Below are 14625 nucleotides of genomic sequence, written 5' to 3'. Positions count from 1 at the left end.
ATACCCCTTGATTCCCTTAGCCCTAAGAGCTAAATCTAACTCTCTCTTGAAAACATCCAGTCTTCTGTGATTTACAAATGTAATCCTTTTATTTCTCTTTTCTGATGCTGCTGAATCTTTCCGGGGTTTTCTGGTTCTACCCTAATCAATAAAATACTGTTGACTATTAAATAAAAATGCATAACTATTTCTCATTAGTGGCAGGCAAGGGGTACATGATGGTTATTATATCAGCATGTTAGCAACAAGCGTTGAAAATGGAAGTGGGCCTTCCCCAGAGTACTTTAACCTAATTACTTTCACTTGTAAAGAGAATTGAAAGTTATAATGTGAAAAGGTTTTGAGCAGGAGACGATGTTTTGCCCATTATCCAAATGCCAGCTGGGCCTGGCAGGCTCGGGCTGGACCAGATGTGCCTGGCACTTCATTGTCATTCATTGTTCTCCTCGCACTAATGAGCCATCATTCACTGATAAGTATGTTGCTTCCTGAGGTCAGCCATATGTGTGAAAATACCCACATTTCTGTTGATGCCGTGATTCTCTCTCTACCTCCCTCTCATCCTCGTTCTCTCTCTCTCTCGTTCTCTCTCTCTCTCTCGGTTTTTCTCTCTCTCTCGTTCTCTCTCTCTCTCTCTCCCTCTCGTTCTCTCTTTCTCTCTCTCTCTCTCATTCTCGTTCTCTCTCTCTCTCTCTCTCTCTCTCTCTCTCTTGTTCTCTCTCTCTCTCTTTTTCTCTCTCGTTTTCTCTCTCTCGTTTTCTCTCTCTCTCGTTTTCTCTCTCTCTCTCTCTTGTTCTCTCTCTCTCTCTCTTGTTCTCTCTCTCTCTCTCTTTTTCTCTCTCGTTTTCTCTCTCTCGTTTTCTCTCTCTCTGCTTCTCTCTCTCTCTCTTCTCTCTCCTCTCTCTCTCCTCTCTCTCCTTCCCTCTCTCTCTCTCTCCTCTCTCTCTCCCTCCTTCTATCTCCTCTCTCTCTCCTTCTCTCTCTTTCCCCTTCTCTCTCGTCCTCTCTCTCGTCCTCTCTCTCACACCGAGAGTGGTGAATCTGTGGAATTCTCTGCCACAGAAGGTAGTTGAGGCCAGTTCATTGGCTATATTTAAGAGGGAGTTAGATGTGGCCCTTGTGGCTAAAGGGATCAGGGGGTATGGAGAGAAGGCAGGTACAGGTTACTGAGCTGGATGATCAGCCATGATCATATTGAATGGCGGTGCTGGCTCGAAGGGCCGAATGGCCTACACCTGCACCTATTTTCTATGTTTCTATGTTCTCTCTCTCATCCTCTCTCTTCGCTCTCTCTGCCTCTCGTTTTTAACTAACAGAGCAAGGCTGTTATTCTGCCTGCAATCGTCCAGCAGCTTGTGTTGCTTGTGTTTTGATGTTGTTTTGTTTTGTGAGGTGGATAATTGTCCAGCAGACATGTGACTTGGGCCCACTGATTTGTCATTTGGGTTTCCACGCCAGCATTTTTATTTGTAATGGGTTGATCTTTTAGTGGGACTTCAGCGGTGCAATTAGCAGACAGTATCAACGATGCTCAACAACTAGGGACATAATTACATGGATTGTGAGGCTTTACCGGCTAATCTGTGCCTCAGTGCTGAGCTACAATTTAAAATGCTTGTTGCTTCTGTTGTTGAATGTGAAATCTCTGTTGAATATCCTGCTGCACTTCATTTATCAGCTGTGAATAGACAGAGAAGATGCAACACTTTGCACATAATCCTCTCCAGCCACTTGCTCTGCCACTGTTTCCGACACTGTTTTCAAGATCAGTTTTAGTCTTAGAGATACAGTATGCCCTTCGGACCACTGAGTCCGCGCCGACCAGCGATTCCAGCACGCCAACACCACCTTACACACACTGGGGACAAATTACACTTGTGCCAAGCCAATTAGCCTACAAACCTGTACTTTTTTTAGATATTTTTTTTAGATTTAGAGATACAGCGCAGAAACAGGCCCTTCGGCCCACCGGGTCCGCGCCGCCCAGCGATCCCCGCACATTAACACTATCCTACACCCACTAGGGACAATTTTTTTAAAACATTTGCCCAGCCAATTAACCTACATACCTGCACGTCTTTGGAGTGTGGGAGGAAACCGAAGATCTCGGAGAAAACCCACGCAGGTCACGGGGAGAACGTACAAACTCCGTACAGACGGCGCCCGTAGACAGGATCGAACCTGAGTCTCCGGCGCTGACTCGCTGGGCTATTTGTTTCCCCAGGATACCGTTACTGTTTCGTTTAGAGACGCAGCCTGGAAACGGGTCCTTCAGCCCACTAGGCCCAAGACGACCAGCGGTCACCTGTTCACACTAGTTCTATCCTACACACACTAGGGACGATTTACATTTACACCAAGCCAATTAACCTACAAACCTGCACGTCCTTGGAGCGTGGGAGGAAACCGGAGCACCCGGAGAAAACCCACGCAGGTCACGGGGAGAATGTGCAAACTCAATAGACAATAGGAGCAGGAGGAGGCCATTCGGCCCTTCGAGCCAGTACAGACTGCACCGAACCCGGGTCTCCGGCGCTGTGAGGCAGCAGTTCTACCCGCTGCGCCACCTGATTAGTTTTGTATTCTATTCCCCTCCCAATAGTAAGTGCAAACTCCTGCTCTTTTGTTTCTTTGTATGTTCCAGCAGCTTCAAAGCTCAGACAATGCTGGAAACACTTTCAGCATGAGAGCTGGTGAATTGGGGAGATGACAAACGTTAACAGTGTACGTTATATTGGTGTCAGCTTCATGAGAAATAAATGTGAACTGCAGCTTTTACGCTTCCTGGTGAATTGGCAGCCCGCAGCACTGCAAAGCTCTTTTATTTATTTTGCAGCAGTAAAATGAATAATTAATCATTTTGTAGGCCGAACATCGAAAATGTGCCTTGATTTTAACTTTCGTGACCCATCTCTGGTGTCTACTTGAAATATGGCACAGATTTAGATAAAATAATCATTGAGAAGGAATTCATAACTCGTCAGTGCACAAAGTTGCACACTAATTAATTAAACGTCTTTACACCGGCGCAAACCAAACGCAGGCTCGGCGATCGCTTCGCTCAACACCTTCGCTCAGTCCGCCTTAACCAACCTGATCTCCCGGTGGCTGAGCACTTCAACTCCCCCCTCCCACTCCCAGTCTGACCTTTCTGTCATGGGCCTCCTCCAGTGCCATAGTGAGGCCCACCGCAAATTGGAGGAACAGCACCTCATATTTCATTTGGGCAGCTTGCAGCCCAGCGGTATGAACATTGACTTCTCCAACTTTAGACAGTTCCTCTGTCCCTCTCTTCCCCTCCCCCTTCCCAGATCTCCCTCTATCTTCCTGTCTCCACCTATATCCTTCCTTTGTCCCGACCGCCCTGACATCGGTCTGAAGAAGGGTCTCGACCCGAAACGTCACCCATTCCTTCTCTCCTGAGATGCTGCCTGACCTGCTGAGTTACTCCAGCATTTTGTGAATAAATACCTTCGATTTGTACCAGCATCTGCAGTTATTTTCCTGCACTAATTAGTTAAGCTAATTAACCGCGGGCTCCATCGACTCAGGCTCCGTTAGCTCTGTCGGCCCGCCAGATCCCACTCCGGCCTGTTCCGGTCCCGGCTTCTCCGGGGCTTTCCGGGAGCTCGGTGAGAGAATTGTGAACACGCAGGGTTTTGCCAGGATTCACTTTGTGACCATCCACAGTGACTGAACAGCGACACGTGGGCTCCCTGCCCAGCTCGCCCGAGATACAGCACGTGCGTGGTCAAATGGCGTCGGACTCGATGACAAACGTGCTTTGATTGGACAATTACCACTCGGAACGCTGACAAGATTTTGGAGGGTTTTTTTTTCAAATTTTAAAAATATATGTGCAGGTTTTGTTCTTGACCAGTTTCAGATATAATTTCTATAATACTGTTTGCACGATATGATATAAACACGGGTAGATACGGGACGTGGGTCACGACATGAACCGAAAAGGCACCTCGGCCCACGGTCTATTGGTAGTGTAGCAATGGCTGGAGACTATAAAGTGACCGCACTTTGGTAAACCACCACAAATACAGTACATCTTTATTCTCCATCCGCCCAATAATGAGGCTTGAAATGGCGTGTGTGTGCGTGAGTGCATATATGTATATATAGACATGTGTGTGTGAACATATATACACACACACACGCACGCATGCACACACGCACGGTTACTGAGTGCTTTAAATGAGATTTGCTCACTTACAAGCACCATTGTACCATGTTTATATATATATATGTGTGTGTGCGCACGTATATGTATGTGCGTATATATGTATATTAAGGTTGCCAACTATCTCACTCCCAAATAAGGGACAAGGTGACGTCACCGCCCCGCGTCCCACGTGATCTCATCCTGCCAGCGGGCACGTGCTCCCGCTCCACCAATGGCGGCCGCCCGGGCCGGGAAGCGGGTTGCTATGCAACCTCCGTCAGGCAGCGGCCTACAGCATCTGGGCCTACAGCGCCCCCCCGGGCCTAATACGGCGGTCCTGTACAGAACAAACCAATTTAGCCCAAAATACGGGATGTCCCTGCTAATACGGGACAGTTGGCAAAACCCTAATGTATATATATGTGTGCGTAATATGCGTGTGTGTATGTATATATATATATGTGGGTGTATATGCGTGTGTGTGTGTATATATATGTATGCATGTGTGTATATATGTATGTGTGTGTTTACATATATACACACGTACATACATACACACACACGTACATACATACACACACATACACACACATATGCACACACATTCATACACACACGCACACTCCTACGCACGAACGCACCATTACTCTGAGTGCTTTCAGCGAGCTTGGTTAAATGTTGTTTGGTTCCGGTATTTGTGTCGTTGAGCATTTGATCCTGGTGGAATGTGTGACGTTTTTATTTATCAGGTTCAGCTTTGTGCTTCCCTGCATTAGGCCTGGTCTGTGAGGAAAGGTTAGTCGTGAAACTGAAACTGAAAGGAAATTGCAGAACTGTAACGTGGTAATCTTGAGGGCATTTTATTAGAGCATTGAACAGTGCAGACTTGGACAGGTCCTGTGTTGAAACTGATGCCAGAAGCAACCCTGATTTGCCCGCACATAATCTTAACCCCACCATTCAACGTGTAGGAAGGAACTGCAGGTGCTGGAATAAATCGAAGATAGACACAAAAAGCTGGAGTAACTCAGCGGGACAGGCAGCATCTCAGGAGAGAAGGAACGGGTGACGTTTCGGGTCGAGACCCTTCTTCAGACTCCAGTCTTCACTCGAGACTTCAGACTGAAGAAGGGTCTTCACACGAACACTATCGTACACACTGGGGGCAATTCACAATCTTTACTGAAGCCAAAGTAACCTACAAACGTGAACATCTTTGGAGGAAACCAAAGATCTCGGAGAAACCCCACGTGGTCACAGAGAGAACGTGCAAACTCCGTACAGACAGCACCCGAGGTCAGGATTGAACCCTCATTAGAGTTACAGTCGGGGCGATTGACAGAGGATGATGAACCTACAAACCTGCACGTCTTTGGGATGTGGCAGGAAGTTTTTTTGTAAGGTGTAAGGTGGAGATTGACAAAGTCTTGATTAGTATGGGTGTCAATGGTTAAGGGGATTGAATGGCAGAGTAGACTTGATGGGCCAAATGGCCTAATTCTGCTCTTGTTACTTATGATACTATCCCTTAATGGGCGGCACGGTGGCGCAGCGGTAGAGTTGCTGCCCTACAGCGAATGCAGCGCCAGAGACCCGGGTTTGATCCCGACTACGGGCGCTGTCTGCACGGAGTTTGTACGTTCTCCCCGTGACCTGCGTGGGTTTTCTTCGAGATCTTCGGTTTCCTCCCACGCTCCAAAGACACGCAGGTTTGCAGGGTAATTGGCTTGGTGGGAATGTAAATTGTGCGGGGATCGCTGGTCGGCGCGGACTCGGTGGGCCGAAGGGCTTGTCTCTGCGCTGGATCTCCAAACTTAGACACGTTAGAGGCAGGAAACATGTTCCCGATGTTGGGGGAGTCCAGAACCAGGGGCCACAGTTTAAGAATAAGGGGTAGGCCATTTAGAACTGAGATGAGGAAAATCTTTTTCAGTCAGAGAGTTGTGAATCTGTGGAATTCTCTGCCTCAGAAGACAGTGGAGGCCAATTCTCTGAATGCATTCAAGAGAGAGCGAGATAGAGCTCTTAAGGATAGCGGAGTCAGGGGGTATGGGGAGAAGGCAGGAACGGGGTACTGATTGAGAATGATCAGCCATGATCACATTGAATGGCGGTGCTGGCTCGAAGGGCCGAATGGCCTCCTCCTGCACCTATTGTCTATTGTCTATTGTCTATAAACTAAGCTCAACTAAACTGATGAACTGGCATAAAGGGCCTGAAGGTCGATCCCGTTCTTGGTAACATCCATGTGATGCGCAGAGGAACGATTCTCCGTGGGTCACTAACACATCCTCTTCCTTGTTTTGCAGCGATATGTGAGAGGCACGGAGACTGGACGGAGTTCCTGATTCAGGATTTGACTGGGGCAAGGACAGCTCCAGCCAACCTTCTGGAAGGGGTGAGCATCCACAAACAAGGTGGTTGTAGTTGAGGCTTGCAGAGCCTGGGCCTGGTCTGCACCAGTTGTTCCTTGAGTGCTTGTGATGTAGGGGAGGAAAATATATCCACTCGGACAATTCTCAGACAAGTGGTTCAGTATAGTTGAGTTTAGTTTGGGGATACAGGCCCTTCAGCCCACCGGCAGAGTGGACTAGATGGGCCGAATGGCCTAATTCAGCTCCTAATTCTGCTCCTATCACTTATGAGCTAGAAACATAGAAAATAGATGCAGGAGGAGGCCATTTGGCCCTTCGAGCCAGCACCGCCATTCATTGTGATCATGGCTGATCGTCCACAATCAGTAACCCGTGCCTGCCTTCTCCCCATATCCCTTGATTCCACTAGCCCCTAGAGCTCTATCTAACTCTCTTTTAAATCCATCCAGTGAATCGGCCTCCACTGCCCTCTGTGGCAGAGAATTCCACAAATTCACAACTCTCTGGGTGAAAACGTTTTTTTCTCACCTCAGTTTTAAATGGCCTCCCCTTTATTCTAAGACTGTGTGGCCCCTGGTTCTGGACCTTATGACCTTCTCCCCAACGGTAGAGTTGCTGCCTCGCAGCGCCAGAGGCCCGGGTTACGGGGAGAAGGCAGGGGAATGGGGTTGGGAGGGAGAGATAGATCAGCCATGATTGAATGGCGGAGTAGACTTGATGGGCCGAATGGCCTAATTCTGCTCAGCATCACTTATGACCTTCTCCCCATAACCCCTGGCACGCTTAGGTTAAGAGCGGCACGGTGGCGCAGCGGTAGAGTTGCTGCCTCACGGCGCCAGAGATCCAGGTTCCATCCTGACTACGGGCGCCGTCTGTACGGAGTTTGTACGTTCTCCCCGTGACCTGCGTGGGTTTCCTCCGGGTGCTCCGGTTTCCTCCCACACTCCAAAGACGTGCAGGTTTGTAGGTTAATAGGCTTATATATTGCAATAAATGTAAATTGTCCCTAGTGTGTGTGTGTGTGTGTGTGTGTGTGTGTGTGTAGGATAGTGTCAGTGTGCGGGGATCGCTGTTCGGTGCGGACCCGTTGGGCCGAAGGGCCTGTTTCCGCGCTGTATCTCTATAAACTAAACTACACTGAAGCGAGCAGATTATTTTTGCGTTTTCCTTCTATTTAAGTATTTCAGTAGCTGTTGGCTTGCAGTCTTTGGCGACAGTATTTTAAATCGATCTTTCATTTTTAATTGATCTTTCCTCCAAAGCCTCTGAGAGGGAAGAATACCGTGGACCTCGTTACGCCCAAATCCCTAATAGAACTGCAGGATTCCACAAACCCCTTCCAGTTCTGGATCGTGCGCGTGATGGAGAACGTCGGCGGGAGATTGTGCTTGCGGTACGAAGGGCTGAATGGCCTCGAAGATCACGATCAGTGGTTATTCTATCTGAACAGCCGACTTCGGCCTATAGGATGGTGCCTGGAAAATGGCTGCAAGCTCGATCCCCCTTCAGGTATGTCCGACATGTCTCCAGGGGCCAAGAGGAAGTGGACAAAGCATTGCATTCAGAGGCACAGATAGAGTAGACAGTCACAACCTTTTTTGCCAGGATGAAAAAATCAAATGTAATAGGGCATGGTTTGGTTTTGTTTGGTTTAGTTTAGATTAGGTTAGGGTCATTTAGCTTAGGGTAGATTAGTTTACGGTTGTTTAGGTTAGGGTAGTTTAGGTTAGGGTAGTTTAGTTTAGGGTAGTTTAGTTTAAGGTAGTTTAGCTTAGGGTAGATTAGCTTAGGGTAGTTTAGCTTAGGGTAGTTTAGCTTAGGGTAGATTAGGGTCATTTAGGTGTGGGTAGTTAGGTTAGGGTAGATTAGGGTTGTTTACATTAGGGTAGTTATCTTAGGGAGTTTAGGTTAGGGTAGTTTAGGTTAGGGTAGTTTAGGTTAGGGTAGTTTAGTGTAGGTTTAGTTTGGTTTGGTGATAGAGCACAGAAACAGGCCCTTTGGCCCACCAGGTCCGTGCCGCCCAGCGATCCCCGCACACTAACACTATCCTATACACACTAGGGCCAATTTACATTTACACCAAGCCAATTAACCTACAAACCTGTACGTCTTTGGCTTGTCTGTACGGAGTTTGTACGTTCTCCCCGTGACCAGCGTGGGTTTTCTCCGGGTGCTCCGGTTTCCTTCCACACTCCAAAGACGTGCAGGTTTGTCGGCTAATTGGATTGGAATAGTTTAAAAGTGATCCCTAGTGTGTGCTGGACAGCGTTAGTGCGGGGGGATCGCTGGTCGGCGCGGAATCAGTGGGCCGAAGGGCCTGTTTCCACAATGTATCTCTGAGCTAAATTAAATAAAAGAGGCAAAACTATATATTTTGTGTGACCTGAAATGCAGCTCTTAATTAAAAATTGATTGCGGAAGATGAAATTTGATGAACAGCTCCCTCTGTACTTTAGCGAGCATTTGAAATTGTATTAACCTACAGGTAGTTCCAAATTGCCTGGAACATACGTAATTCCGAACATAAATTACATTGCAACTGAGCAGTTTTTTCCGGGGACATTTGTATACATCAGTAATCAATCTGAAGCCCGTATATTGATTTTGTTAATGGATTGCGCACGGGAAATAGTTTTGGCTGTGAGATTCCTTTTCTTCTCTATGCTGCCACACCGGTACAATACATTTATTTTAAATGAATGAATGGATAAATAACAGGATGGTCGATGCATTCATTATTTTCACAAGGAATGGATTCCAGGCACGGACCAATGCTCGGTAGAGTTGCTGCCTCGCGGCGTCAGAGACCCAGGTTCCATCCTAGACCACGGGTGCCGTCTGTTCGGAGTTTGTACGTTCCCCCCGTGACCTGCTCCGGGTTTCCTCCCACACTCCAAAGACGCGCGGGTTTGTCTTTGTTGTAAACCATCATCTGCAGTTCCTTTCTACACACTAATGTCTTGTTGAATGGCTAGGAGGTTAAAGAAAGCACAATATCCATTGGCTATGGGCAAGATGTATCTCTGGAGCAACTACCATTGCTCACAGCTGGGGCACTGGGCTCAGTGCTGCACTGCTGGAAAGGGACTCCTGCAGGATTAAGTACCAAATTCATCTCGACACATAGAAAACGTAGAAACATAGAAAATAGATGCAGGAGGAGGCCATTTGGCCCTTCGAGCCAGCACCGCCATTCATTGCAATCATGGCTGATCATCCACAATCAGTAACCCGTGCCTGCCTTCTCCCCATATCCCTTGATTCTGCTAGCCCCTAGAGCTCTATCTATCTCTCTTTTGAATCCATCCAGTGAATTGGCCTCCACTGCCCTCTGTGGCAGAGAATTCCACAAATTCACAACTCTCTGGTTGAAAAAGTTTTTTTTATCACCTCAGTTTTAAATGGCCTCCCCTTTATTCTTAGACTGTGGGCCCTGGTTCTGGAACATGAATATGGTGTATTCAAGAGAGAGTTAGATTTAGCTCTTGGGGCTAACGGAATCAAGGGATATGGGGAGAAAGCAGGAACGGGGTACTGATTGTGGATGATCAGCCATGATAATATTGAATGGCGGTGCTGGCTCGAAGGGCCGAATGGCCTACTCCTGCACCTATCTTCTGTGCTTCTATGAGTCTTCAGGGGACACAGGCCCTTCGGCCCACACCGCCCAGCGATCACACCATACACTAACACTACCCGACACACACTGGGGACGATTTAAAAATTACCAAAGCCAATTTACCTACATACCTGCACGTCTTTGGAGTGTGGGAGGAAACCGGAGCACCCGTAGTCAGGATGAAACCCGGGTCCCTGGTGCTGTGAGGCAGCAACTCTACCGCTGCACCACCGTGCCGCGTTCGATGTTCCCATTTATCTATGATCTCTGCAGTACTCTAGGCCACAAGACACATGTTGTAAGGCTTTATTGCGCTACCAAATGAATGCATGTTATGATGAGTAGGGTAGTTTACAATTCCCATCTGCCTTTTATCCAAGGTGGAACTCATCTGAAAGCAGTTTGCGTTTACAGAATATATACGCAAGGGTGGTTTGTAAGTTTCAGCCTTGCGTGACTAAAGATGTTTGTCTGAAAAGCTCGATTTTAAATGGAACGCAATGTAAAAATAACTGCACAGAGTTATGATGATATATTAATTATATATGAGAATTATTTTTACACTGGGTGGGGAGAGTGGATGTGGAGAGGATGTTTCCACTGGTGGGAGAGGCGCGGTAAAAAAGTAAAAACAGCCTCCGAATTAAAGGATGGTTCTTTAGGAAGGAGATGAGGAGGAATTTCTTTAGTCAGAGGGTGGTGAATCTGTGGAATTCATCACCACAGAAGGCTGTGGAGGCCAAGTCAATGGATATCTTAAAGGCAGAGATTGATAGATTCTTAGGATTCTAAGAAGGGTCTCGACCCAAAACCATCACCCATTCATTCCCTCCCGAGATGCTGCCTGACCCGCTGAGTTACTCCAGCACTCTGTGAAATGTCACCTTTCCATGTTCTCCAGAGATGCTGCCTGACCCGCTGAGTTACTCCAACATTTTGTGTCTACCTGCTATTTTAACCAGCATCTGCAGTTTTTTTCTTACACAATGGGGTTGGGAGGGGGAGATAGATCAGCCATGAATGAATGGTGGAGTAGACCTGATAGGCCGAATGGCCTAATTCTGCTCCTAACACTTACGAACTGGCTAATACTTAATGCAATTGGTACTGATTTTAAAAAATCCCTTAAAAGTGTTTGCTTTCTCAGTGTAGAATAAGATTAATTTATTCTTTGTGATATTTTTCTCTGCTAACCTGTTGAGCGACTTGAAAGCATAGACTCATACAGACAGCAGGCTGATTTGTAGATGTAAAGGGAGTCCACTAGAGTATTGATGGTGTTTGTAATGTAATCTTGAGCAAAATTGTGTTGATGTAACTTATGTAAATATGGATTGTTGTAGCTTTGGGGCCACAAACTGAAGTGACGTAGATCCTGTAAGTCACATTAATATTTCATTTTAAACAGAATCTTTAGTTCCTCATGAAGGGTAAATAATTAATGGAGCATTTATCTACGCGGGGAAGAATTAGTGCTTTGCAGTAAAACTTGAGCATTTTTGGTCAAGCATTTGCAGGAGAAGTCTCTTGCCCAGAGTCGGGGAATCGAGGACCAGAGGACATAGGTTCAAGGTGAAGGGAGAAAGATTTAATAGGAACCTGAGGGGTAGCTTTTTTCACACAGAGGGTGGTGGGTGTATGGAACGAGCTGCCGGAGGAGATAGTTGAGGCAGGGACTATCCCAACGATAGCATGTGATGAGCGTTTGTCGGCACTGGGCCTGTACTCGCTAGAAGGTTGAGGGGGGAACCTCATTGAAAGGCATAGACAGAGTGGATGTGGAGAGGTTCTTTCCACTGGTGGGAGAGTCTAGGACCAGAGGTCACAGCCTCAGAATTAAAGGGCACTCCTTTAGAAAGGAGGTGAGGAGGAACTTCTTTAAGTCAGAGGGTGGATAATCTGTGCAACTCATTGCCACAGAGGGCTGTGGAGGCCAAGTCAGTGGATATTTTTAAGACAGAGATGGTTATGGGGAGAAGGCAGGAGAATGGGATTGGGAGGCAGAGATCAGCCGTGATTGAATGGGTGGCGTTTCATGTCCCACCGAATTAATTTCCCCATACCTCGACTCCATCCTATCCCCCCCCCCCCCCCCCCCCCGGTCCGATCCCTCCCTAGCTATGTCCACCAGAAACGTCACCCGTCCCTTCTCTCCAGAGATGCTGCCTGTCCCGCTGAGTTACTCCACCATTTTGTGTCTACCTTCGATTTTTAACCAGCATCTGCAGTTCTTTCCTACGGAGCCACGACTCAATGGCAGAGTGGACTCGATGGGCCCGATGGTCTAATTCTACTCCAATAACTTGTGACTTGCGAACTTGTTTTTGAGAAACATTTAGCCAGGTCTAAAACTAGATTAATGATCAATGTCTGTGATAAAGATTTAATACTGAGGCGAGATCAAGTGGAATCACACAGAATGGAAAGAGGGGCTATCAGCCCAACGACCATCATGCCCCATTAACACTAGTCCTATTTGCCTGTGTTTGGCCCATATCCCTCGACACCATGACCCTTCTTCAGTCCTGACCTATCCATGTTCTCCTGAGTTGCTGCCTGACCCGCTGAGTTACTCCAGCACTCTGTGAAACGTCACCTATCCATGTTCTCCACAGATGCTGCCTGACCCGCTGAGTTACTCCAGCACTCTGTGAAACGTCACCTATCCATGTTCTCCACAGATGCTGCCTGACCCGCTGAGTTACTCCAGCATTTTGTATCTATCTTCGGTGTACACCAGCATTTGCGGTTCCTTCCTATACAATATGTTTGGAAGAACTTTATACAAAGTTGGATTCTTCAGGAGGGGCATTTTAATTCGTTTGGAACGCCTCTGCAGTCAATGGTAGATGTTGAAGTGCGATCTCTTTGCTCCTTTTGCAGAAATCCAGGCTCTGAAAAGTGACACAGAATGGAGAGATGCCCTGGAGAAGGCTTTGTCCGAAGTGGAAAAGTGTTCACTGCCTCTGGAAGTGTTTAAGGTATTTATCTTATACCGGCACATGATGCCACTCTGCACGGTGGCTTGGCGGTAGAGTTGCTGCCTCGCAGCGCAATTAACCCACAAAAACTTGCACGTCTTTGGTGCGCGGGAGGAAACCGAAGATCTCGGAGAAATCCCACGCAGGTCACGGGGAGAACGTACAAACTCCGCACAGACAGTGATTAGAGAGAGGTTTGGTGCTTATTTTGCCTGCATCGACAGAGTCATAGAGAGTGATGCAGTGCGAAAACAGGCCCTTCAGCCCAACTTGCCCAAACCGACCAACAAGTCCCATCTACACTAGTCCCACCTGCCTGCGTTTGGTGCATATCCCTCCAAACCTGGCAGCATCTGTGGAGAGAAGGAATGGATGACTTGCGAACTTGTTTTTGAGAAACATTTAGTCAGGTCTAAAACTAGATTAATGATCAATGTCTGCGATAAAGATTTAATACTGAGGCGAGATACAGTAGAGTGATACAGCGTGGAAACAGGCCCTTCGGCCACACATGCCCACGCCGACCCACATGCCCCATCTACACTAGTCCCACCTGCCTGCGTTTGGTCCATATCCCTCCAAACCTGTCCTATCCATGTACCTGCCTAACTGTTTCTTAAACGTTGTGACAGTCCCAGCCTCAACTACCTCCTCTGGCAGCTAGTTCCATACACCCACCATGGAAAAAAACAGCGCATGGAAACAAACTAAAAATAGTTATGAATGTAATTTTAGGGGGTTTCTTAACCTGTTGATTTTCCATGTACTTGAGGATGAGGTGAAAAATATCTATACTTCACTTGACTAATAAAAGGTTAAGCAGCTTTGATAAGGCTATTCAGAGCTATCTGTTAATGGACTGCGATCTTAATTGATAGAAAATGGAATATTAATTGGCTTATCAAGCCAATTTTTAGACAGCGATATGTGTTTCCATTTCACAATTTTAGTATTCAGATTTAAACAATACAGCATTAAAGTAACACTAATCTGCAGACCAACCATAATGAAGGTTCTAAACTAAAATATCCTCAGTGTGATGAATATAACGATTCTACTAAAGACAGTGGAGTGAACAGTGGCGCAGCGGTAGAGTTGCTGCCTCACAGCGCCAGAGACCCGGGTCCAATCCTGACTTTGGGTCTCAATCATGGCTGATCTCTGCCTCCCAATCCCATTCTCCTGCCTTCTCCCCTGAGGAAGGGTCTCGACCCGAAACGTCACCCATTCCTTCTCTCCTGAGATGCTGCCTGACCCGCTGAGTTACTCCAGCATTTTGTGAAATAAATACCTTCGATTTTTAACAGCATCTGCAGTTATTTCCTTACACACCTAGTTTCAGAAGTTCTTTTGTTCACGATATTTTCCTTTTATTTGGGGGGTTAAATGTACTACTAGTTTGTTAGATGTTATGTGATGTGAATACTGAAATACCGAATGTACAGGAACCAAAATATCATTGCTGGAGGGAGTTAA

At 47.0% G+C, this 14625-nt stretch overlaps 1 protein-coding gene across 3 annotated transcripts in view; it reads left to right on the top strand.

Annotated features, from left to right (window-relative positions):
* The window catches only part of sfmbt2 (Scm like with four mbt domains 2), a 99951-nt gene that overhangs the window by 30691 nt on the left and 54635 nt on the right, over positions 1 to 14625 (top strand). For all 3 annotated transcript variants that reach the window (XM_078419484.1, XM_078419485.1, XM_078419486.1), the window contains exons 5-7: positions 6484 to 6572; positions 7812 to 8058; positions 13052 to 13149. In XM_078419484.1, coding sequence (XP_078275610.1) covers positions 6484 to 6572; positions 7812 to 8058; positions 13052 to 13149 — 434 coding nt within the window. The remainder of the gene's footprint in view (positions 1 to 6483; positions 6573 to 7811; positions 8059 to 13051; positions 13150 to 14625) is intronic.

The sequence above is a fragment of the Rhinoraja longicauda genome, chromosome 23 (assembly GCF_053455715.1).
Source record: "Rhinoraja longicauda isolate Sanriku21f chromosome 23, sRhiLon1.1, whole genome shotgun sequence".
NCBI lineage: Eukaryota > Metazoa > Chordata > Chondrichthyes > Rajiformes > Arhynchobatidae > Rhinoraja > Rhinoraja longicauda.
This window is presented reverse-complemented; position numbering and strand designations above follow the sequence as displayed.